Genomic DNA, 26,413 nt, shown 5'->3' on the forward strand with positions numbered 1-26,413 from the left:
TTCAACGGAGTGCGCTCTACTTCCTTGTTTCCGTGTTGGAAAGCGATTGAAAACCACTGTGCTTTTTGATATTTTTGGAGATGTTTTTTGTTTTCTGTCGGTGAAGTTTGTGATTTTTACACCGAAGAAGAAGTTCCATACTACCCATGTGTTAACCAGTATTGGGTAAGTTGTCATTTTACTCGTTATAAAACGTCGTTATATATTTTAAATCTTCTTGATTTCGAAACAAACTTTTTAACAACGCAACGGACATGCAGCTTAGTTTTTTTCAACCAACAATCATCTGACATTCATTTAGATTTGGAACTTCTCAGTGTACTGTTTTATTTTAGTACACTGTATGCACACAGTTAATAATTTGTGCTCAAACAAAATAATATTCCTTTTAATTATTAAAAACAAAATTATTTTTTTTGGGGGGAGGGGGCGGGGTGTTGAGTGAACTGATTGATGGGGGTGTCTGTCAAAAACTGAATGGTTTTTTTTCAAATCATCTATCCAATTATTTATAATAACACTTGCACTTCATGGTGTGTTGAAATTTTTAAAGTTTTGGTTTTACGTTGCGAGAGACAGTCCGCCATTAGCAGTGCTTATTATGCATGCACGACATGTCATTGTTGGTCATTGGAGCAACGTCATAATATGTTTTCACACCTTTCATTGGTTGGTATTTCATTGAATATTCAGAAGCTAGTATGGCGTGCAAAATAAATGAAAAATATTATTCAAATACTACTTAACAAATTTTATAACATTTAATAGGCATTATGGCTACTATATTACATTAGAATCCAGAGATATCATAAGGCATGAAAGTAAAACACCCCACCCCCTTGAAGCACACACACTTCATAACAATCTGTTTCCCCCATTTCAGACCAGTAATGTTTGATTTCAGGAGATAAGAAACCAATCTATGATATTTTCTCTCTATTTAATGTAGACTTAATATTTATTATGCTTATCGGAATTTATTACAGTATGCAGTTAATCAAAACAATATTTTATCTGTCATTTTCACTTAAAATATTTAAATTTTTCCCCCATATTGGCACACCATAGAATCCCAAATAGCAACCACCTCACGTGATCCATCTAGTGACTAAAGCAGAATGAAACTCAATCTAGCAGATAGTAATGTTGTTTTGAACTTTCGAATCGAGGTTGGATGATGTTTCTTTGACTCATTTAAATGTTGGCATAATAATGCACTTTTTAGTGATTTGTACAAAAAATCTAATTTTTAAATGTTTGAGCATAACCAACGACAGGAAACTTTATTCTCAGCATGATTAAGCCCAACGACAGGAAACTTTATTCTCAGCATGATTAAGCCTGATGAAAATACAGACCGTGAGTAAACTGCATAGCTTTTGTCACCGGTGCATTTTGCACCATCTCGCGGTAAACAGGAATCAAAGTTGGTTTCGAAAACATATGAGGGTCGATAACGTATGACGCTATATATAATATTGGATGTAGTAAGCCGAAGTGTCGCTCATGGGATGGCAACAACTTAAATTTAGTGAACATAATTTAACAAGGCAGGTGACGGTTTTTAAAATTGACGGTTACATGTTAAACCATCTGTCTTAGAAACAAAATCTACGTAAGATTCTAAAAAATAATTGCGCATGTGATAAAAAAAATGCATCTTATCCTCACAGTAGTTTCACTTTGCGAAAAAAAAACTTGTAAAAATTCCCAAACCACAAACCAAAGAAGAAACAAATGTTACGTTATTGACTACTAAAAAAATCTTTATGTTGATCCAAGGTATCCTAATAGCTAATTGGTGTTATTTAAAAACCTGTTGTGTAGTTTTGCTAAACAAGCTGACAAAGATTACAGCGGGCATGTGTGTTGTGTGATTGCATTGTGGTTTGTGTTTCACGGAATTTTTGCTTTAATATTTTTTTATGTTTGTGTCAACATACAACCAGACATTTAGAACGCATTCACTATTTTCCTTTTTGCAGTTGTTGGGGAAAAGGGCACAATAAATATTGCTGTGAATTTGTCAAGAGGCCACCGGTGGAAATATTGATTGAGCTCGTTGGGAATGGGATTACGCAACATAACATTCAAAACTTATTTGGAAGGAATATGAACCGGACTTTATAAAACTAAAACTTCTATTGATAGGTAAATTATATTACATACATCTTCATTCACAATGATTAGAGATTCATGTCATGAATGACCATTAACAAAAGGTACTGTTCTTAAAATCCTTTCACCATAGCATGGAGGAAGTACTTCTTCCTCCATGACCACAGCACTTAAAGCAGTCAATAACTACGTTGGGCTAGTGTTTATGGGTGAACCGAAGATGTTCACTAAACATGTTGAGTAATGTGTACTTAACATACATACATTCTAAACTCTCCAGGAAGCAGTGATAACAGGGCCATAACGATCTGGGATTACCCTCAATGGCTGGACTGTACCTCTTATCAAATCAAACAAAACTTAACCTTATCAAACAAACTACAAATTATGAGTGGATTGGATTATGAAATAAGTACCCAGCTGTACTGGGGCACAGTATAGAAATATTGACTGCTATGAGGGGCACAGTTAAAACTATAGATAGGCCCAAGGTGATGTAAAAACTATGACTATGCCTGAAGCATTTGCTGAGGGAATATAGTCATTATTAAGCAGTCAATATTTCTTTTATAAACTGTTATAAATTTTTTTTAACCAACAACCCTGACTACGGTGAAAGGTCGTCTGCGAAGAAAGGTCACAGTTCACGCCATAACATGGAACGCTATACGTACAGTACACACGCGAGCGACCTATTTGCGACTGTTCCGTTATTATCAGGGCGGGCACAGTCGATTGTTTTACCCCTGGTGCAGTTAACTATGACGCCATCTTAGCTAGAAAAAAGGGGCCCATTTTCCACGAATTTGATTTTGAGACCTCTGATTTAGAATTTGAGGTCTCGAAATCAAGCATTTGAAAACACAACTTTGTGTGACAACTTTGTGTGACAATGGTGTTTTTTCCTATAGTTATCTCGCAGCTTCGACGACCGATTGAGCTCAAATTTTCACAGGTTTGTTATTTTATGCGTATGTTGAGATACACCAAGTGAGAAGATTGGTCTTTGACAGTTACCAATAGTGTCCAGTGTCTTTAAAAGGAATCCTTATCTGGGAATAAGAAAGTCTTATAAATCTGGGAATAAGAAAGCCTTATAAATCTGGGAATAACTGCAAAATGGGATAGGGCAAGCCCTACTGGGGAAAACCAACATGTTTGCAGTCAGGTTCGTATCGCAAACCTAATCCATGTGCAAGGCTGGCGTCTGGGGATGGGAGGGTCTCAAACCTGGGCCCCCCCCCCCTCCCCCCCTCTGTGGATCACAACTCTCAGTGCATAATTATTCAATATGAAACCTTTGCAGTTGATGTTTGACTAGTGCGTGCATTGTTGTAATTTATTGATCCTTGTACACTTGGCAGACTTAAAGGTTAGGCTATAGTTTGTCCATGGTTTGTCTTTCTATTGAAACTTTGGCTGGTTAGATTCTGCTCCCTGGCTTCAGTCCCATGTACAAAGTAAACATTCACACACTGAGAATGTGAAGCCTCTATAGACCACTCTCTGACTGTAGTGAATACTGAAACCAGGCACTCTTTATTTCATGGTCCAATGGAGTTCAGTGTAGCAAAACAAACTACATGCAAATGATGTACCATGTATAGTGTATAATGTACTACACAATGGTACATGTTTGTATTGAAGGTTGTTTTAAACTCAACATTGTTTGTTTGTTTGTTTGTTTGTCTGTCTGTTGGGATGTTAGTTTGTTTGTTTGTTTTCTTCACATCTCTCCCATGATAAAACTTTGGTTTAACAACTATGATTTATGAATTACACAAAAAATTAAGAAATTGATTCTTTCATGCTACTTCGCTACGCTCATACGCATGAAAAACAGTTTGGTGTTAATGGACACGCCATAATAAAGGAAAAAGGAGGCAATAGGATTCGATTCGAATTATTTATTTACAGCATGGGATAATGGTGGGATCACGAACACCGAGTCTTAAAATTCCCTTTTTTAACTTCCAAATTTAAGGAATACAGCACTGGATCATCTGATCCTCGTGTATCACTTCTGGTCATCTGACCAACATAACACACTCAATTGGTCATCTGACCATGTCGGATCATTTTATCATCTAGCTCGTTCGTGCAAAATTTCAATTACATGTAATCTTATTCAACTTAGTCGTTTCTGATCATTCCTTGCAGAATCATTCCTTGCAGATGCAGAATCTCAATAAATTCGAATTAAGTACATCAAGTCTCTTATAATTAGAACAAAAATTTCGTATAGGTTCAAATTAAGTACATGTCAAACTCTCCTTAAATAGAACAAGAATCTCACAAAATCTCAAATCTCTGGACGAGCCACCTGGCTGTTTCGTAGTGTTAAATAGTAATAGGAAAATTCTGATGCAAATCATTTTACACAGCCAAATTACGTATATGCACAATTTGCTCCTTAAATTGTTAATGCAGAATTCCAATAAATTCAAATAATAAGTACGTATCGACTCTCTTATAATAGAAACAAACTCGTCTGTTCCTTAAAACATATCAACTCTCTTACAATAGAAAAACTCTCTTATTATACTGGACGGATCACCCGACCGTTTCGTAATGTTGAGTATCAATAGAAAATTCTAATGCAAATTATTCTACACCGCCAATTATTATACAGTAAGCCTACTCTTTGAAGAGTGTTTTTGACAGGTCTAGTCTTTGTTTGATATCCCATTTGACGTATCTGTTTTTAGCCTCAGTGGTCTTCCAGCGACCTTGTTGCATTATCAAAGCTTCAGGAACATGTTTGTTAGCTAGGTGGGAAGCCCCGCCTGATCTTAGGCTATGAAGGCCGTATACCTTGGGATCGGTTACGCCTATGCGCCTAAGGGCCTCAAAAAACAACTCTCTGCACCTAGTGTAACTTAAGGGTCTATCAGCGCCAATTTTGTACGTTTTTGTACTGGACAAAAATATAACAGGGGTGAACAGATATTTGTCTTGACCCAGATTGATCCCAGCAGCCTCTAAAAATCGGCGTAAAATCGCAACTGGTGAGTAGGTGTCCAGTGTGTCGCAAAGAAAAGCAGTACTACCATCCCTGAAAATGTCGGTGTTTGATTTTGGAATAAAGATTGAAATACCCTTATTGTTTGGCAATTCAGATAAGTGGGTAGCCTTCATACCTGCCATCTCATTGTGACGAAAAAGGAGAGCATATTTGAGGGAGACATAGCAGGCAGATCTAAGATCTAAAAGTGAGGCATCAGGACCCGCGAAAAGGTCGACAATGGCTTTGACTTGACTTAGGGAAATTGGCTGTTTTTGTGCGGGCGGATGATGTAGTTCCCGCCTACCGCTGACTATCACATGTTGAACGATGGGTGCATCAAGCGGGTTACTTTTGACATTAACCAATGAATGTAACCATCTCAATGAAGCAGCAGTAGAAATCAAAGCACTATCAGAGTTTGAATGGGATTTTATATGTGACAGGTAAATTGCTAACACTTGTTCAGAAAAGGGGAGCATCGGAGGAATACCTTGCAATTCTAACCAGGACAAAAATTGACGACATTTATAGAAATAAGCCATAACCGTACCCTCGGATTTAGCAAAGATTACATCTAGCAGCATTATTTCTTTCTTGGCTTGGAAATGGAGGGGGAAATCGAGCCAAAATGGGTGGTTTCGGACTATCTGTATGCACAAAACAGAGAGGAAGAATTAAGAATGAAAATATGTGATACTCACACTGTACAAGAGTGAGAAGGGATTAAACTGGAACAAAGTCTAGATATGCGGCTGCAACGCAGCCATCGAAATCATTTGAACCAAGTAGGGAGTTGTGATTTCTGCCATGTTTAAGTGCGAGATAACCAACTTCAGTAATGAGGTCCTTGACCCAGGTACGGTATTGGGACCATAGTAAAGGCCAGAAGGGTTGCGAAGGCCACCAGGGGAAAATTATTACGCCTTTACATTTGCAAAGATGCATGTGTTTAAGGGTGGATGCCACTAGGGCTACAGGGGGAACCAACAATGCATTTTCACCGTGCCAGTTCTGGGCAAAGGCGTCTACACCCGAAGAACCTGGGTTCCAAAAACGAGAATAAAATCGGGGCAGTTTAGCATTGTAAAAAGTAGCAAAGCAGTCAATTGTGAATGGACCCCAGTGAGCATTGATAACAGAGAAAAACTTTTCTGAAAGGGACCAATCGTCCGTCTCGAGAATCCTACTGACAAAATCAGCCTGGTCATTTTTAGCCCTGGGTATCCACTCAACATCAATGCGAATAGAGTTGTTCAGACAAATATTGAAAATATCAACAGCCAGTTTGTTCAGATTTGGTTTCATACTCCCGGACTCGATAATTTTTGCTGCACACTGACTATCGGTAAGCAACTTCAACTCAGTGGCATGAATCAAAGGGAGGAAAGACAAGAGCGCAAAGCGAATCGCCTCGAGCTCGCGCCAAGTGGAACTTTGGACTGATTCTGTGTTAGTCCACAATTTGTGGGCTGTGTGAACCTCGTTACAGATTATAGCACCCGCACCTGTGGAGCTGGCATCTGAGCAAATTATCTTGTTAACAACTCGGTGAGCGAAAACAAAACGAACATTCAAAATTTTGGCATTAGCTCTCCAAAACTTAACTTCAGAAAGACAGAAATCTGTAAGAACGACTGGAACGTTTTCATCAAAGGCGGCTGCGATTGTCATTTGACAGTGACGAGTCATTAATCTAGAAATACTACCAACAACGGGGGACAACGAAATAATTTGGCCTACGAATGAATGCAAATCTCTTATTGTGAGAGGTGTATATTGCTGTAGAAGAAAATCAATGGATTTATTAATCTTAACAATCCTACGATCAAGAATCTTAAGTGTGCCCTGTGCAGTGTCCCATCTCATACCTAACCAATCAATAGTAAATACAGGGCTCCAAATACTCTTAGAAATATTGTATACAAAACCTGCTTCTAAAAGATCAGAACGAATGTGGTTAGAGATGTTTAAGGCAATCTGGTTGTGTTTTGATGATTCCTTTGGTCTAGGGATGACAATGAAACCATCATCCAAGTAGAGAGCTATTAAAACTCCACATGACCTCCAGTGGGTGACCAAAGGTTTCAGAGCTTTGGTAAATATGTAAGGAGCGGATTTGAGTCCGAAAGGCAGAACTGTAAATTCGAAATGTCTGACTACCCCGTTAATAGACCAAGAAAATCCCAGATAGCATTGGGAGGCAGGGGCAATGTCAAAATGATGGTAGCCCGATTTTAAATCGAATGTAACCATGAGAGCATTTTGTGACAGAAATTGAATACCCGATTTCCAGTCGTCCAATTTAAAGCGCGTTTTTGGTATGAATTTGTTGAGAACGCTGAGATCAAGAATAAGTCTATTTTTCTTCGAAGCTGAGCATGAGACAGATAAAGGGCTGTTCACGTAAGAAGGATGAGATTTTTCTGAAATACGGGAAGAAGCCAGTAAATCTAAAATGGAATCTGTTACAAATTTGGCCTCGCGTAAGGCCGACTTATTATTCCTGAAAAACATAGGAGGGGGTTCCTCTTCAAAAGGGATTACATAACCTTGCTCGATTATTGATAAAATCATGTCAGGGGAACCTATATCACGCCAGAATTGAACATGTTGTTTTAGTCTCCCTTTAACTGGTAAATTATCAGACTGTAAGGATGCCTTTTCAGGAAAACAATGTACCTTTAGAACGTCATCGAACTTATTGCGAATATTGTCTTTACTGTGCTTTTGGCAATGTTGAGGCGGTGCTGGTACTGGCGGTATCAAAAGACCCTGTCGGGGCAATTCCCTGGTTGCCTGCTTGGGGCAATGCTCTCTGGAACTGGTAGGATGGGGCGTGCCATGATGGGAATGGAGGTCTCTGCCCGGTGAAAGGGACGGCTGGTGTGGGTCTTGCCTGATTTCGGTAACGTGAGTAGGTGTTGGAACCAAAGGAGTAGGGGCAATTTCTGGACCAATGGCCAGACATTCCACAGGAGAAGCACGACTCAAAAGACGGCATGCCTGGAAAAAACCACAATTTTGAAAAAAAAAGAGAGAAAGAAAAACGGCGACTGGAAATACTAAATAAAATATTTTAATTAATTTAAACCCTTTGCCCGGGGATCGGGAGGGTGGGAGGGCACTAAGTCAGGTTTAAAGTATTATTGGCAAAGATAGATGATACTCGGTGTTTGTGAAATCACCTGAATGGGGAAACTGAGAAAGCGCTTCGTTTATATAGGGGTACGCTTGAATGAGTTAGACTATCAAACACAATGGTATGGGTGCATCTCTGCCGCAAGGAAAGCATAAAATGCAAATTAGAGAGAAGGCCTATGGCGCGCCAAACAGACAAAACTAAATAGTGTGACTATACTAGAATTGGAACCCACAACAGCCTGGTAGAATTGGAACCTACAACCTTGTGATTGCAAGTCCTGCAGTCTAACCACTGGACCATGGTTAGCCTGGTAGAATTGGAACCTACAACCTTGTGATTGCAAGTCCTGCAGTCTAACCACTGGACCATGGTTAGCCTGGTAGAATTGGAACCCACAACCTTGTGATTGCAAGTCCTGCAGTCTAACCACTGGACCATGGTTAGCCTGGTAGAATTGGAACCCACAACCTTGTGATTGCAAGTCCTGCAGTCTAACCACTGGACCATGGTTAGCCTGGTAGAATTGGAACCCACAACAGCCTGGTAGAATTGGAACCCACAACCTTGTGATTGCAAATCCTGCAGTCAAACCACTGGACCATGGTTAGCCTGGTAGAATTGGAACCCACAACCTTGTGATTGCAAGTCCTGCAGTCTAACCACTGGACCATGGTTAGCCTGGTAGAATTGGAACCCACAACCTTGTGATTGCAAATCCTGCAGTCAAACCACTGGACCATGGTTAGCCTGGTAGAATTGGAACCCACAACCTTGTGATTGCAAATCCTGCAGTCTAACCACTGGACCATGGTTAGCCTGGTAGAATTGGAACCCACAACCTTGTGATTGCAAGTCCTGCAGTCAAACTACTGGACCATGGTTAGCCTGGTAGAATTGGAACCCACAACCTTGTGATTGCAAATCCTGCAGTCTAACCACTGGACCATGGTTTGCCTGGTAGAATTGGAACCCACAACCTTGTGATTGCAAGTCCTGCAGTCAAACTACTGGACCATGGTTAGCCTGGTAGAATTGGAACCCACAACCTTGTGATTGCAAGTCCTGCAGTCTAACCACTGGACCATGGTTAGCCTGGTAGAATTGGAACCCACAACCTTGTGATTGCAAGTCCTGCAGTCTAACCACTGGACCATGGTTAGCCTGGTAGAATTGGAACCCACAACCTTGTGATTGCAAGTCCTGCAGTCTAACCACTGGACCATGGTTAGCCTGGTAGAATTGGAACCCACAACCTTGTGATTGCAGGTCCTGCAGTGTAGCAATTCCTCCTCCTCATTCTAAGACATCACTGTAAGGTACTTATGCGCTTAAAAGCATGTAAAGAAAGAAAGAAATATATCGAAAAAGGCAGGGAAAAAATAAATTAAACTGTGAGTGTGATAACATTGATTGAACAATGTGTTTTAATCCAGGTTTTAAGTTGGTCAGTAGTTTCAGCCTGTTATAAATGTTTTATCCATATTCAAGACCGGGCATGCTTCTTTTTTGAAAGGGCAAGGGCACCAAGGCATGTTCTCCTTTGTAAAGGGCACCCTGAGAGGACACATTTCTACTGGAGCATTGCAAGGGCACCAAGACAATGACCAGGGGGCATGGAGGCAATTGCCTTCATTGCCTCCTCGGAGTATCAGACTTGGTACATGTATGTTCATCCTTACCAGCCGTTGATCCAGTGACTGAGATTGTGTCGTCATAAAGTAGAAAACCGGGCACAGGAAGGAAGCGGCCATGTTTTAGCTCAAACATCCTGGTTCTGAAGTAGAATCATATGAATTGATTCTGCTCTGTGTGAAATTTTGTAACAGTTCAGATCATGTTGCTCTAAAAGCACGCATCGGGAAGTTACATGATGTACTTCTGTCTTCTACTCACTTTCAGTTTGATCAATGTGGTATTTCTTTATGAGAAATGGTTCGTTCGGCCTGACGACGGGAGAAAATAACTGTCCACTGTTTATGTGTCGGAGTTGACATACTGTGTTTTGCGGCACTTTGATTAAACTGGAGACGTAAAAAGCTGAAACTACAGGACTTTTGTTGTTCTTTTCCAGATTCTTTGTCTGACCGTTTGTTTTTCTCTGATTGACAGCTAGTCTTCCCAAAGTGATTGATCGTCAACTTTCAACATGGGTTGCAGGCACAGTACAGAGGATGGGAGTAGCTACCAACCTAGTACCAAGAATGGAACCAGCTCAACAGGTCAAGAGGTGAACATAGGTACACCAAGCCATCACATGGGTGGGGTGTCCAACTTTAATCAGCCCAAAACAAACATGTTTATTCCAAAACCAAATCAACCAGAACCAACAAAACCAGGTAATTATAAATTTTGAATTTGCATAAAATTAAATTACATTTATTATTGTTTTTGTGCATATTGCAATCCACTTGTATCTGTTTTCCAACAAATACATCAGTCTTGAGACGAACATTATAAACATTTAGAGGAAGAAAAATATCAAATTGAATTTTGTGATATTGGGTCGACTAATTTTCCATAGATAGAATCTTCGAGTGAGTGGGAAAATGAAACAAAAACTCTAGCCTCACATTAAAATGGTGAAAATTGCCAATTTGCATCGGATAGGGGGCCTACCTGTTAATCAAAACAACCCCATAAAAAAATGTACGAAGTCATTTTGATCTGATTGATGTCTTTGGTATTGAGTGATCGTAGAGTGGAGGATAGGGGAGGATTGAGGATTGTAGGCTCAAATAACAAAAGGACCGATCCATTAAGCTCCGCCCCATTGCGTATTGACCAATTACAACCCTTTATATTAAGCTCCGCCCCATTGCGTATTGACCAATTACAACCCCTTGTGCAACCAAAAGTCTGACAAATTATATACGACATGCGTGCGCGTATGCTTGGCGGGCAGAATGGCATTGGAGAGGCTCAGATGTTTTTGCTCACACGTGCGCCGTGGGTGGAGCCTAATGGATCGCTCTGTTGCTTAGCACTGGGCCTGGCGACAGATACATGAAACTTGGCCCGGCTTACACAAAATATTTCTAGACAACGCTTGTGCGCTTTTTGAAGGAAAGTTGAAGTTTGATCCCTGTTTCTTTTTGTTATCCTTGTAGTACTAAAATACACTGCTCTATATGATTATGAGGCAAGGACGGAAGACGATTTGAGCTTTCTCAAGGGTGAAACGCTGGAGATCACAAACAACCAGTGAGTAATTATGTATTGTTTCAAGATGTTATACCAAGGGTCGATTTCACAATAATAGTCTTAAATTAGTCCTAGGACTCTTTAGGTGCTATTAAAACATTTGAGGCTAGTCCTAAGTTAGGATAAGTTACTCTACCCAACTTGGGATAAGTTTATGTAGTCTTAACTCTGTGTGAGATCCACTCCAGGTATGAAGTTGGTGTGATGTTTTCGTAGGATACTTGGCCGGCTGTTTTCTTTTTTTCAGTCTCAGATCAATATAATGTAACAATGTTTGACACGTTTTTTTAATATTCTTTGTTGCTATAGTGACGGGGACTGGTGGCTGGCCAGATCATCTAAGAGCGGCAAAGAAGGTTACATTCCTAGTAACTATATTGCTCCAGTCAAGAGCATCAACGCAGAAGAGTAAGTCTAAATTTAAGTAGAATTTTTTTTTTTTTTTCGTTTCTGTTTTGGTTTCTTTGTTCTTTTAATGCCTAGATTGTGCTTGTTGTTCTTGTATTGTTGTGGTCGAATAAATAATATAAAATAATAAAAAGCAAGTTTGTATAGAGCTCTTTTCACACGCAAAGGTTTTGATTGCCACAATCTATTGATGACAATGTTCACAAGTTAGTTGAATGATGTGTTTCGTTGCACACTGTAAGATAGGACTTAGACTGGTGGACCCTGTAGGAGTTGAATGTTGGGTTTGGCTGTAACAGACAAACTTACCCAAACCTAAAGCAAGACACTTACATCATTACTGGTTCGCCCTTTAGCTGGGATGTAAAGTTGCAGGTCCTGTGTGTTGAGTGATGCACTTAAAAGAACCAAGTGCACTTTGTCGTAAAGAGAAGGGGTTCGCCCCAGTGTTCATGGTTTGATCCGCTAGCCACATCACCTTGTAAAACCATTACATGGTGCTACAAAGGAGTAGGTCTCATACTTAATTTAGCGCCACATACCTTGCAGTGACAAATACTGAATGCTTTGATACAACCCTAGTGGTGTGGTAAAGCGCTTTATAAGAATGTAGGTTAGTATTATTATTATTAATAGATGTTAATATTAGGGAAACAGAATATTCATTTAGGTTTTACCCATACACTGATGTGTGTTGGCACTTTATACGCAATACTTTATACAGGCCTTATTATTATTAAGATATTAACAATAATAATAATAATAATAACAAAGTTTTATAGAGCGCACATATCCACAAAAGTGCTCAGGGCGACTACAAAAAACTCTAAAAAGAAAATTTGTCCACCGTATCTCAAAATGGCTAACCACTCAACTCAGACTGCCCTACGAATATATAGTTATGTGCTGCATGTTCATGTACATACGTGTACTTTCCCTTTTGGTTAATTTTTGCAATCAAGTTCCTTTATTGTTTGTAATCTCGAGGGTTGATTTATTGCGGTCAGAATGCTCAGCTGTCTGGTAATTATGGAGGAATTGTTTTAAAGCTGTGTTCATCATGTTTTTACACCATGCCTGAGCCTGTATTCATAATGCTATAAGCCTGAGTCTGCGCCAAAAACAAAGTAATTACACAGCCTTTTTGGTAACGGCCTTTCTAATGTAACGTCATAGCCCAAGTGTTTGCCAACCAAGGTTGGAAAAACAGATAGCCATAGTTTGTAACATTGTTACACAAATATTCAAAAATGTTTTTGAGTTGTTTAGAAACAAAGCAACCAATCAGTTGATGTATTTTAATTCAATTAAATGTTATTGTTTGCAGATATATTGAATTTAATCACAGTATTGGTCACGCCAAAAAAAGGAGAATAAAAACAAGTTTGCATTTTAGTTTGGCAAGATAAGTGTCAGACCATCAGACTAGAATGGTTCAATTGAAGATCTGGGGCCGATTTTACAAAGATGTAAAGATTGAGCTTAACTGCAAATCAATCGTAAATTTACGATATTACTGAAAATTTGTCTTATGATAGAGTTTTATTGCTTTGTGAAATTGAGCCCACAGATTTATTTCACATAGAGCTGAGATTGATTGTAACTGCAAATGCAAATCAATCATAGTAAAGTGTGAGGTCACAATGTAACTCAAGATTGTAATACTGACAATTTGTCTTACGTTGGATTTCTTACTGACAATTTGTCTTGCGCTGGGTTTCTTACTGACAATTTGTCTTGCGTTGGATTTCTTTCTGAGTTGGATTTCTTTGTGGAATCGAACCCTGTTCCTTGCTCTAAGGTTCAATGTACGCTGTCATCGCTTCATTTACATGTACCTGCAACAACAATGAAAGTAGATTACAATAGCTATTGTTGTGCATGTGAAGACAAGGAAGTGTTTTGAACTTGTTGGCTGTTAAGTCCGCTATACCAAGGAGGTTTCACCTTGTAATTATTTGCGTTGCACTGCGAGTGCGAAGGTCAGGTTTCGGCCAAAGGAGTCCCTACCAGGAAATGATTTTAACATATTACATGTACTTAAGTGTTAAACATAGAGACACGTTGAAAAGAGCATTTTGACACAACAAGTTAAAGAACATTGTGTAAGCATCTAATGATATGAGGTGTTTACATGTTTATACATGACAATTGGTGCAAGGTGCCAGACAGGCAACTGCGGTTCTATCTGTTGCTAGAATGTGAAGTTCAACATGGGCGCCACTTTGGCAAGCAAATAACAAGATGAATGGAAGATGATGAAGAAATGTTCAGTTTTGTGGGAGGAAAACTCAAAATGAGGGGAAATTCATGCAACTATGTAAAAAGGACTGAAAAACCCAATTCACATGCAACAACCCGATGAATGAATAAAAAAAAAAAAAAAAAAAAGCAAATTATGGAAAAGTAGGTATTAAAATTTTTGGTATTGATCCATAATCAAACAAAAGTAGTTGAAAAGTATGGGCTTACATGCACATGTACCATTTGGGTAGTTGCACCTCCAAAACATGCTCCAAATTCATGTAAATGCTGGGATACATGTTTCTTGCTGGTTAGTATAACCATGAAAAACGCCAACAGAAATGTTTGAAAAGTAGGGGAATACCCTAAGATTACTGAACTAAGGCACCTGACCTCTAAGCTGATCGGATGGTTTCATGTCTTACAGGAAGTATAGACCGAAATTGTTTTTGCAAAGTGACGAAGTTGTGAGTCTACTTGGTACTCTTAAAGCTGCAGGGATTAAATTTGATTAAAAAACAAACATTTATTGCATTCCCTGAAATGTACAATCACTCATCATGAATGAATCTGAAATAACTTTGGCTTTGAAACACGTCAAGCAAAAGGGAATTTTTATTTTCTGTATGTTTCGCTTGAGAGGGAGTGAGATTTTCCTTGAGCAAAAATATTTTCTGCAAAGTCCATCTTTATTCTTTTACTGATATTAAAAGTATTCGGAACTGTTACAGCTGAAATAATAAACTCCGTTGTTTGAGTCAAGGAGTCAAAATAATTTCGGCTAGATCAGTGGTCTAATAATAATACTAATAATAATAAATAATAATTATAAAGTGCCTTTAACAGTAAGTTACAAAGCGCTGAACATAGTGGTGAGACCTCTGATGTAGCAATAGTGGTGAGACCTCTGATGTAGCAATAGTGGTGAGACCTCTGATGTAGCAATAGTGGTGAGACCTCTGATGTAGCAATAGTGGTGAGACCTCTGATGTAGCAATAGTGGTGAGGCCTCTGATGTAGCAATAGTGGTGAGACCTCTGATGTAGCAATAGTGGTGAGACCTCTGATGTAGCAATAGTGGTGAGACCTCTGATGTAGCAATAGTGGTGAGACCTCTGATGTAGCAATAGTGGTGAGACCTCTGATGTAGCAATAGTGGTGAGACCTCTGATGTAGCAATAGTGGTGAGACCTCTGATGTAGCAATAGTGGTGAGACCTCTGATGTAGCAATAGTGGTGAGACCTCTGATGTAGCAATAGTGGTGAGACCTCTGATGTAGCAATAGTGGTGAGACCTCTGATGTAGCAATAGTGGTGAGACCTCTGATGTAGCAATAGTGGTGAGACCTCTGATGTAGCAATGCAAAGGTCATTGGTTCGAATCCCACCCGAGTGATTTGTCTGTGGTTTTTTTCCACAGAACTCGAGGAGAAGTACTGAGAATACAGTTCTTAATACACAGCGGTTAAAGCAAATTATATTCTTTATCCCCGATTGGAGATTGAAACTAAAATGGTGTCTTGTTTGCAGATGGTACTTTGGACGTATCGGCCGTAGAGATGCTGAGAAGAAACTTTTGACTCCTGGAGTCCAGAGAGGGATGTTCATCGTTCGAGATGGTGAAGCTAATCCAGGTAGGAGTTGGGTTGATGGTTAGGGTTAGGGGTGGGTTGATGGTTAGGGTTAGGGTTGGGTTGATGGTTAGGGTTAGGGGTGGGTTGATGGTTAGGGTTAGGGTTGGGTTGATGGTTAGGGTTAGGGGTGATGGTTAGGATGGATTTCTGTTTCTTATTTATTTTCCTTACATTTGACTCAATAATATCGTTATTGAAGATTAGCAATGTCTGGGCGTATAGTGATGATAATAGAGAGATGAATGGTCTTTAAAGGGTTACAGTCTCCTACCAATGTTATCAGCTTGTGGCATTCTAAAACAACATCGCAGACAAACACGGATGTTGGGATTTCCCCAGGCTTTTCCCTGTGGATCCTTGGTTATGCAATAATGCAGGAAATGTTTTAGGAAATGTTGACGAGGTCATAGGCATAACACAGTGAAAAATGGTTCCTCAAAGGCACTGGGCCCAAGTTGATGGCTCTGCTTACCGCCAAATTCTGCCCTTGTAATCACCATTGTCTGCATGCATGGCAAGCATCAAATTTCTGCGCTAGCTGTGTAAGCGTAGAATGACTAGTTATTATTATTATTATTATTTATTCGGCCAAGATTTCAACAAACAGTACAAGATACAATATTACCGTACTAAAGAAATATAACAGTATAAGAAACAACGAATGTAAACTTATGACACCTAGAACAATTGTAAACCAATGATTGAATGAGACAGAGCAGTGACGTGGAGTACGCACATGCAAAAGCCAAAACTCCCCACTGACCCATGAAATACGCTTGATGTAAGCACAGAATTCCCTGCTTCCGCTAGCGCCGATTCTTTGCTTCAGTTAGCAGAGCCACTGATATTGGGCCCTGATATATTTCTATCTGTGAGTACCATCACACTATTGGATCAATTGAAAAACCTGTATTAAACGCTATATAAATGCATATGTTATTAATATAGAGAAAAACATCCATGACCAATTGAGTCAAAATGTTCACAGATTTGTTATTCTATGCATATGTTGGGATGAAAGTAAGAATACTGGTCTTATAAAATTACCAAAGGTGTCCAGTGCCTTTACCGGTAAGGGTGAGCCTTACAGGATTGGTAGTGATTGAAGAAAAAGAAAAACTATCTTAAAGGCAGTGGACACTATTGGTGATTGTCAAAGACTAGCCTTCACAGTTAGTGTATCTCAACATATGCATAAAATAACTAACCTGTGAAAATTTGAGCTCAATCGGTCATCGAATTTGCGAGATAATAATGAAAGAAAAAAACCCCTTGTCACACGAAGTTGTGTGTTTTCAGATGCTTGATTTCGAGACCTCAAATTCTAAATCTGAGGTCTCAAAATCAAGTTCGTGGAAAATTACTTCTTTCTCGAAAACTACTTCACTTCAGAGGGAGCTGTTCCTCACAATGTTTTATACTATCAACCTCTCCACATCACTTGTGACCAAATTGGGTTTTATGCTAATAATTATTTTGAGTAATTACCAATAGTGTCCACTGCCTTTAAGCGAATTGTCAGAACCTTATGCCATGCATTTGTAACTATTGTTATTATTAGCTGTTCCGACCTACCGTCGGAACAGGTGTTGTTTTCGTCAAGATTTTTATTATTATTATTATTATTATTATTCTTTGTTTCCGCCTAAAACCCCATAGCGTTTGTACAGCGTTTTTGTTCAGGCCCCGTCTCCTAAAGTATGAGGATAAAAGAGTTAAATCATATATCAAATTGAAGCTTAGAACATAAGCTTTACTCTAACAAAAAAGTGTTAAAATTCTTAATTAATTAACCACGTGGTTTTCATTTGAATTTTTTAATTTGTAATTTTGATGCAGTCACTTTCATGTTATTGTGAAACATTCTCTTTGGTAATACAACACAGTATGTACCTCAATGAGTTGTTGACTTCTTGAGAGGAGTCTATACTATTTTGTTTTCTACCCGCGTTCTGGACACATTACTCTGTACACGCACAAAGTACGGAGGTTTGGGATTTTCGTTAGAACGTGCGTTAAATTTGTTCTTGTTTTTCTAACCGCGTTCTGGACCAATTACTCTGTGCATGGGTTTTCGTTAAAACGAACGTGCGTAATTAGATAGGGGTTTTTGACGACATCGACGTCGTTGTCAAAAACCCCCTTAAGGCAATCTAATACTACATTTCAACCCTACTTAATAGTTATAAAATATTACTTGCTGTGGTGTTGTAGTTTTTGAGAAATGAGTGAAAAAATGTCAAATTTAGACTCCGAGGTGTTTTCTTTTCGTGGGCGAACGTGCGTAGTTGAATAGGGGTTTTTGACGACGACGACGTCCTCGTCAAAAATCCCTAATGGCATCTAATACTACATTTCAACCCTACTTAATAGTTAAAGGCGTTAGCAGTTCATATTTAGAGACAATGTTCGCAAAATCATGACACGAGAATTATTTCGCCAGATCATAATCCCCTCTGTTGATATACATACATGTAAACCCTCGTATAATGCATTGGCCCTCATAGCCTAGTGGTCATCAGTCGCGCTTACTTCACTGATGCATGCGAGTTCGAATCTGCGCACGGGATTATTTTTTTTATCCCCCAAAACCAAAAAAATATTTCTTTTTGTAATATTTAAGTTAGATTCTTATCTTTATATCGATAGTGTTGCCTTTTCTTTTTCTCAATTGTTAGCCCAACATAACATGTGTGCATGCATGACACGATGATGTTTGAAAAACACAGTAAGCGGAAAATGGTGATCAGAAGCGCAGAGTTTGGTGGTTAAGAGTTGTGTGAAATCAAATCGTACTAGATCAAACATCAAACCACCGACCCCCAAAAATGTTAAAAATCGTAATTAATTAACCACGTGACCCATATTTGCATATTTAATTGGGAAATCTTTGTAGCACCATATCTCAAGAAGTAAACTGCCGTTTTTTTAGACTGTTTGTAGTTAAACACTCCTTGGGGATTGGAGATTAATTTTGAAAAACCATGACCCCATGTCGACCTCTACTTCCGGGTCAACCGGAAGTGGCACCAAAACTCATTCAGCATTTTCTTCTTTTTTTCAATGATAGACTCCTTGGTCATTTTAGCTCATAATCCAAGCAAAAGAACACGGAACAGCTTTGTGTTTGTTCACAAACACCTAATGTCTAGTTAATTGTTATTTTTGTTGTTGTCCTTGCAGGCACATTTTCTCTGTCGGTGCGTGACTACGACGCTGTGAAAGGTGACCATGTGAAGCATTACAAGATCCGCAAGCTGGATAACGATGCTGGATTCTACATTGCTATGCGCAGCCCCTTTCCAGCTCTAGCAGAACTTGTCAAGCATTACCAACGTGAGTCACATAATCAGTGGCTGGCTGCTCAATGTTCTAATAAACCCCTCATACACCAGCAGTTTGAGTTACAGTTAAGATGAAGAAAATGCATTGATGTGATTTCTCCGTTTTAACTGGAAATGTATTTTTTAGAATAAGTGTAGTTAGGAGCCTGCAATGGAGTGAGAGGTCCTCTCAAACATCCTACCAGAGAGTGTTTCCTACCAACTTTGTTTCCCCCTTCGACTCAAACAAGGACTAAGCATTTATATAACAAGGTGCTTTACAATCTTTGTACGAGTGGGGTCTCTACTCGACAAGCTGATGCTTCTTGGAGAACTTTATCCTCGCACAAAATCCTGTCATACTTATGTTTTCCTTAATTGTTATTGAATGTAAAATTATATCACATTTCTTTGTGTGTGGTAAATAAAACAAAAGAAACAAATGAATGAATGAATCTGTTAAAGGCAACATAAAGAAAGCAGGCCTAGAAATAAGCGGAAGCCACGAAGGCCATGACTTTCGTTGCCCTGGTCTTGGCCTTGGTGCCCCTTCAATAGAAGTGCCCCTTTGCAAGATGAAAATGGCCTTGCCCTCTCAAAGATTGAATTCCAGGCCTAAGAAAGTATTTATCCACTCTCAGAATCTATAAAAATTAATCAATTCCCTGTTTCCAAAACAGAGTCTTCTGATGGTCTTTGTATAAAGCTGTCTGCCCCTTGCCCCAAGGAGAATCCAAACACCGTGGGTCTGGGTAGAGACGCATGGGAGATTCCAAGAACTTCTCTTACACTGGAAGACAGACTGGGAGCAGGACAGTTTGGAGAAGTCTGGAGAGGTGCGTAGAAACCTCATTTAAAGGCACTGGAACTATTTGTTACTACTCAAAACAAGTTGTTAGGATAAAAATTTACTTGGTAACGAGCAATGGAGAGCTGTTGATGGTATAACACTTTGTGAGAATTGGCTCCCTCTGAAGTAATGTAGTTTTTGAGAAAGAGGTAATTTCTCACTCAAATATTTAAAGACTACAGGGCTGAAGACTTTTTACTAGGCATTTGAAAGCACACAGATTTGTGCAACAGGGGTCTTTTTTGTCAATTCTTTTGCAACTTCGAAGACCAATTGAGTAAAAAATGTTCATTGATTTGTTTTTGTATGCATACATACATGACGAGTTATTCTTTGAGATAGGATTAATCCTAGCGTTTCGTGAAATCGGCTGCTTATTCTTGCCATGCAAAGCTTCAAACATCACCTAGTTGCCAACGTTCCTGCCAGCATTTCTACCAGCAAACTCTTCCTAACTTAAGATTAAGCTTAGGACTTAAGTTGAGTTACGTAACCATAGACATAAGGACGCATTGAACCCACCCTAGCGTTTCTTGAAATCTGTTGCTGGGGTCCAGTTTTAATTTTGAGTCCTGTAAATACTAAGAAAGAAAGTATAAAATTATGTTGTGTGTGTCATCTTTAGGTATGTGGAATGGTAAGACGCCGGTTGCCATTAAGACTCTTAAGAAGGGTACGATGACTCCAACAGCCTTCCTTGCCGAGGCTAACATCATGAAACAACTTCGGCATGACAAGCTTTGTCAGCTGTATGCTGTGTGCTCCGATATGGAGCCCATTTATATCGTTGCTGAGCTGATGTGCAATGGAAGTCTTTTGGACTTTCTTAAAGATGGGGAAGGGCGGAACCTTAAGCTCCCTGAGCTAGTCGACATGGGCAGTCAGGTGAGGTCAAAAATAGTAATTTTTAAGAAGATAGACCCAAAGGCTTACAAATCTACCACTACCTCAAAGGGAAGCTACTAGGGCAACTTCATAGAGCTGCTCAAGCACAACAAGTAGCTAAGCATAACAAAACTATGCTTACCAGAATAAGGTTACCGGCCAAACTACCAGTGACTTGTATCCTGCTCGTTTCTGATAAGCAGGAAATTGTTCAGCAATAATTTCTGCTTAAGCACCTCTATCAAATTTGTACCCAATTTGTACTCCTTGGTGGAGTTAAGCACTTATGTGCCTTGCTTAAGTGTCACAACTCAACAAGCCATGATTGCAACCCACATTCTGTTAACTACATGTAATTAATATTTTTATCTGTCTGTTTATTGTTATACAATTTTTAGCGTTTTTGTCTGTACTGTTTGAATCATGGCCAGTTTTAATTTCCCCAGTGTGGGATAATAAAGTTCTTATTTTATCTTATCTTTTCTTATCTTATGTACCGCACTTCAGTCCACAATTCTAGACCGCTCAGCCATGACACCTTACTAAAGATTTCATAAGAATTAACTTTTTTTTCTTTTCTTTTTGTGACGGACAGATTGCATCAGGTATGGCCTTCTTGGAGGCATCAAACTACGTCCATCGTGATTTGGCTGCAAGGAATGTTCTCGTCGGTGAGGGAAACATCGTGAAGGTGGCTGACTTTGGTCTGGCAAGGATGATTGAAGATACAGAGTATACAGCTAGGCAAGGTCCGTACTTTTGTCTCTCCAGTGAACAATCATTCACTCCACTCTATGCATTATTTTTGTTTGTTTAGAAATCCAGACTTAAATTTAAAGGCAGTGGAAACTTTTGGTAATTACTCAAAATAATTGTTAGCATAAAAACTTACTTGGTAACCATCAAGGGCGAGCTGTTGATAAAGGCTCCCTCTAAAATAACGTAGTTTTTGTGAAAGAAGTAATTTCTCACTAAAATATTTGAGGTCTCATATTTGTGAAAGAAGTAATTTCTCACTAAAATATTTGAGGTCTCTATGTCAAGGCATTTGAAAGCACACAACTTGTGCGACAAAGGTGTTTTTTTCTTTCATTAATCTCTCAACCAATTTAGTCAAAATTTGCACAGATTTGTTATTGTGTGCGAATGTTGAGATACACCAAGTGAGGATGCTGGTCAAGGCATAATGCTACAAAGTAATCCATAATTTACAAATTGTAATAATAATTTTATTTTGTCCTTGTTAGGAGCCAAGTTCCCAATCAAGTGGACTGCCCCAGAGGCAGCCATGTATGGCCGATTCACCATCAAGTCTGACGTGTGGTCATTTGGTATCATGATGACTGAACTGGTTACCCACGGTCGCATCCCATATCCCGGTAAGTGACCGATAGATGATAACCTCAGAATTAACTATAAATAAAAGTAAACGTAAATGTAATATTCTTTTTTTGTGAGAGTATTGGCTCTGAAAAGATTTGGTTTGGTCTCGACGTTTGGAGCAGTGTTCTCTGGTTTTCTTGAGTAGAAAACCACACCAGCTACTGTTCTGACATAGTTTGTACATGGTTGTACCCGCAAGTTTACTAATAGTCATAGTTTATTCTTATTCTTCATAGCTACTGTTCTGACATAGTTTGTACACGGTTGTACCCGCAAGTTTACTAATAGTCATAGTTTATTCTTATTCTTCATAGCTACTGTTCTGACATAGTTTGTACACGGTTGTACCCGCAAGTTTACTAATAGTCATAGTTTATTCTTATTCTTCATAGCTACTGTTCTGACATAGTTTGTACACGGTTGTACCCGCAAGTTTACTAATAGTCATAGTTTATTCTTATTCTTCATAGCTACTGTTCTGACATAGTTTGTACACGGTTGTACCCGCAAGTTTACTAATAGTCATAGTTTATTCTTATTCTTCATAGCTACTGTTCTGACATAGTTTGTACACGGTTGTACCCGCAAGTTTACTAATAGTCATAGTTTATTCTTATTCTTCATAGCTACTGTTCTGACATAGTTTGTACACGGTTGTACCCGCAAGTTTACTAATAGTCATAGTTTATTCTTCTTCTTCATAGCTACTGTTCTGACATAGTTTGTACATGGTTGTACCCGCAAGTTTACTAATGGTCATAGTTTATTCTTATTCTTCATAGCTACTGTTCTGACATAGTTTGTACACGGTTGTACCCGCAAGTTTACTAATAGTCATAGTTTATTCTTCTTCTTCATAGCTACTGTTCTGACATAGTTTGTACACGGTTGTACCCGCAAGTTTACTAATAGTCATAGTTTATTCTTATTCTTCATAGCTACTGTTCTGACATAGTTTGTACACGGTTGTACCCGCAAGTTTACTAATAGTCATAGTTTATTCTTCTTCTTCATAGCTACTGTTCTGACATAGTTTGTACACGGTTGTACCCGCAAGTTTACTAATAGTCATAGTTTATTCTTATTCTTCATAGCTACTGTTCTGACATAGTTTGTACATGGTTGTACCCGCAAGTTTACTAATAGTCATAGTTTATTCTTATTCTTCATAGCTACTGTTCTGACATAGTTTGTACACGGTTGTACCCGCAAGTTTACTAATAGTCATAGTTTATTCTTATTCTTCATAGCTACTGTTCTGACATAGTTTGTACACGGTTGTACCCGCAAGTTTACTAATAGTCATAGTTTATTCTTATTCTTCATAGCTACTGTTCTGACATAGTTTGTACACGGTTGTACCCGCAAGTTTACTAATAGTCATAGTTTATTCTTATTCTTCATAGCTACTGTTCTGACATAGTTTGTACATGGTTGTAACCGCAAGTTTACTAATAGTCATAGTTTATTCTTATTCTTCATAGCTACTGTTCTGACATAGTTTGTACACGGTTGTACCTGCATGTTTACTAATAGTCATAGTTTATTCTTATTCTTCATAGCTACTGTTCTGACATAGTTTGTACACGGTTGTACCCGCAAGTTTACTAATGGTCATAGTTTATTCTTATTCTTCATAGCTACTGTTCTGACATAGTTTGTACACGGTTGTAACCGCAAGTTTACTAATAGTCATAGTTTATTCTTATTCTTCATAGCTACTGTTCTGACATAGTTTGTACACGGTTGTACCCGCAAGTTTACTAATAGTCATAGTTTATTCTTATTCTTCATAGCTACTGTTCTGACATAGTTTGTACACGGTTGTACCCGCAAGTTTACTAATAGTCATAGTTTATTCTTCTTCTTCATAGCTACTGTTCTGACATAGTTTGTACATGGTTGTACCCGCAAGTTTACTAATAGTCATAGTTTATTCTTCTTCTTCATAGCTACTGTTCTGACATAGTTTGTACACGGTTGTACCCGCAAGTTTACTAATAGTCATAGTTTATTCTTATTCTTCATAGCTACTGTTCTGACATAGTTTGTACACGGTTGTACCCGCAAGTTTACTAATAGTCATAGTTTATTCTTATTCTTCATAGCTACTGTTCTGACATAGTTTGTACACGGTTGTACCCGCAAGTTTACTAATAGTCATAGTTTATTCTTATTCTTCATAGCTACTGTTCTGACATAGTTTGTACACGGTTGTACCCGCAAGTTTACTAATGGTCATAGTTTATTCTTATTCTTCATAGCTACTGTTCTGACATAGTTTGTACATGGTTGTACCCGCAAGTTTACTAATAGTCATAGTTTATTCTTATTCTTCATAGCTACTGTTCTGACATAGTTTGTACAAGGTTGTACCCGCAAGTTTACTAATAGTCATAGTTTATTCTTATTCTTCATAGCTACTGTTCTGACATAGTTTGTACACGGTTGTACCCGCAAGTTTACTAATAGTCATAGTTTATTCTTATTCTTCATAGCTACTGTTCTGACATAGTTTGTACACGGTTGTACCCGCAAGTTTACTAATATTCATAGTTTATTCTTATTCTTCATAGCTACTGTTCTGACATAGTTTGTACACGGTTGTACCCGCAAGTTTACTAATATTCATAGTTTATTCTTTTTCTTCACACCATGCAAAGCTTTAAACATCACCTAGTTGCCAACTTGCCTGCCGTCGATTTCACCAAACTCTTCCTAATTTAGGATTAATCTTAGGACTTAAGGCGAGTTAAGATCCGTAACCATGGTTGTTAGGACGCAATGAACCCATCTTAAGTAAGGAAGAGTTACTCATCCTAACTCGAGATAGGATTTTTCCTAGCATTTCGTGAAATCTACCTTCTGTAGCGCCTTCTGCTCTACCAGCCAGGCTTTTGATGAATGATACCCAAGCCTACATCCGTATGGAGTGTAAAGGGAGTAACCCTGTTTCAGCCCCAGGAGTAGGTGGCAATGACTGCTGAAAAAAATAGTTGATTATAGCCCACACCTTGACTTGAAGTGGCCTTCAGGCCTTGTGTGTCTGGCGACTTGCATAAACAAAAAATTGAGAAAAAACAAAGCCATGAAATTAGGCCCTAATCTCATCCTGTTCTTATTATTTTATTCCAAACTCTAGGTATGATGAACATGGAAGTCCTGGAACAAGTTGAACACGGCTATCGCATGCCCAAGATGTCCAAGTGCCCAGATAGCTTGTACGAACTCATGACGAAATGCTGGGACAAAGACCCCGCATCCCGACCAACCTTTGAGTTCCTACATTCCTACTTGGACGACTTCTTTGTGGCCACGGAGCCCAACTACAAGGAGCCAGAGTAAGGTTTGCAGATGAAGAGGCGCGTTGGGGTTGGGACGTTGATGAGAAGGTAATGGTGAGACTGAAGAGGTGCGTTGGGGTTGGGGCGTTGATGAGAAGGGAACAAAGTGAGACTGAAGAGGTGCGTTGGGGTTGGGGCGTTGATGAGAAGGTAACAAGGTGAGACTGAAGAGGTGCGTTGGGGTTGGGACGTTGATGAGAAGGCAACAAAGTGACACAAGGGGTGCGTTGGGGTTGGGGCGTTGATGAGAAGGTAACAAGGTGAGACTGAAAAGGCGCGTTGGGGTTGGGGCGTTGATGAGAAGGTAACAAGGTGTGACTAAAGAGGCGCGTTGGGGTTGGGGCGTTGGGGTGGTGGTGAGAAGAGAACAAGGTGAGACTGAGGCACTGGGCCCAATTTAATAGAGTTGCTTTAGCAGAGAATAATGCTTAACACTTTCCTGCTAAGCACAAGTAAGCAGGATACCAGTTTACATTTTGGCAAGTAAAATGGTATTTAAGCTGGTAACCTTATCCTGGTAAGCATAATTTTGTTGTGCTGAGCAACTTATTATGCTTGAACAGGGCACTTATGCTTAGTGAAGATGTTATCAAATAATAAACCATAAGGGATACTGACTGGGTTAACTTGAAATGATTTGGAGTTGAACAATTGACTAGAATTCACTCGAGCAGGATTTGAAACACAACCTTTGGACTAACGTTCCGGTGCTCTACCAACTGAGCTATCTAGCCCTATGTAGGAGGTCTTCCTACTTAGTCAATATCTTTGTTTAGGGGGGCCAGAGTCGGAAGTCACAATTATGTTTACTTATTATTATATGTAAGTTTGTCCCCCTGTGTTAAATAATATGTCTCACTGTGATAATTGTTTG

At 39.0% G+C, this 26,413-nt stretch overlaps 2 protein-coding genes across 2 annotated transcripts; one reads left to right on the forward strand and one right to left on the reverse strand.

Annotated features, from left to right (window-relative positions):
* Positions 1–26,413, forward strand: LOC117304339 (tyrosine-protein kinase Yes-like). The gene is made up of 11 exons (XM_033788728.1): positions 1–165; positions 10,377–10,603; positions 11,375–11,468; positions 11,778–11,876; positions 15,651–15,754; positions 18,938–19,090; positions 19,758–19,913; positions 20,553–20,812; positions 21,408–21,561; positions 22,060–22,191; positions 25,338–26,413. The coding sequence occupies exons 2-11, from the start codon at positions 10,414–10,416 to the stop codon at positions 25,538–25,540; spliced, it is 1,545 nt and encodes a 514-aa protein (XP_033644619.1). The 5' UTR covers positions 1–165; positions 10,377–10,413; the 3' UTR covers positions 25,541–26,413.
* Positions 4,756–10,034, reverse strand: LOC117304798. Its single transcript, XM_033789410.1, has 3 exons — positions 9,947–10,034; positions 7,805–8,178; positions 4,756–5,772 (listed from the first exon to the last, which is right to left on the reverse strand). Exons 1-3 carry the CDS (start codon positions 10,032–10,034, stop codon positions 4,756–4,758), a joined length of 1,479 nt encoding a protein of 492 aa, XP_033645301.1.

Source organism: Asterias rubens, chromosome 21 (assembly GCF_902459465.1).
Source record: "Asterias rubens chromosome 21, eAstRub1.3, whole genome shotgun sequence".
Lineage (NCBI taxonomy): Eukaryota > Metazoa > Echinodermata > Asteroidea > Forcipulatida > Asteriidae > Asterias > Asterias rubens.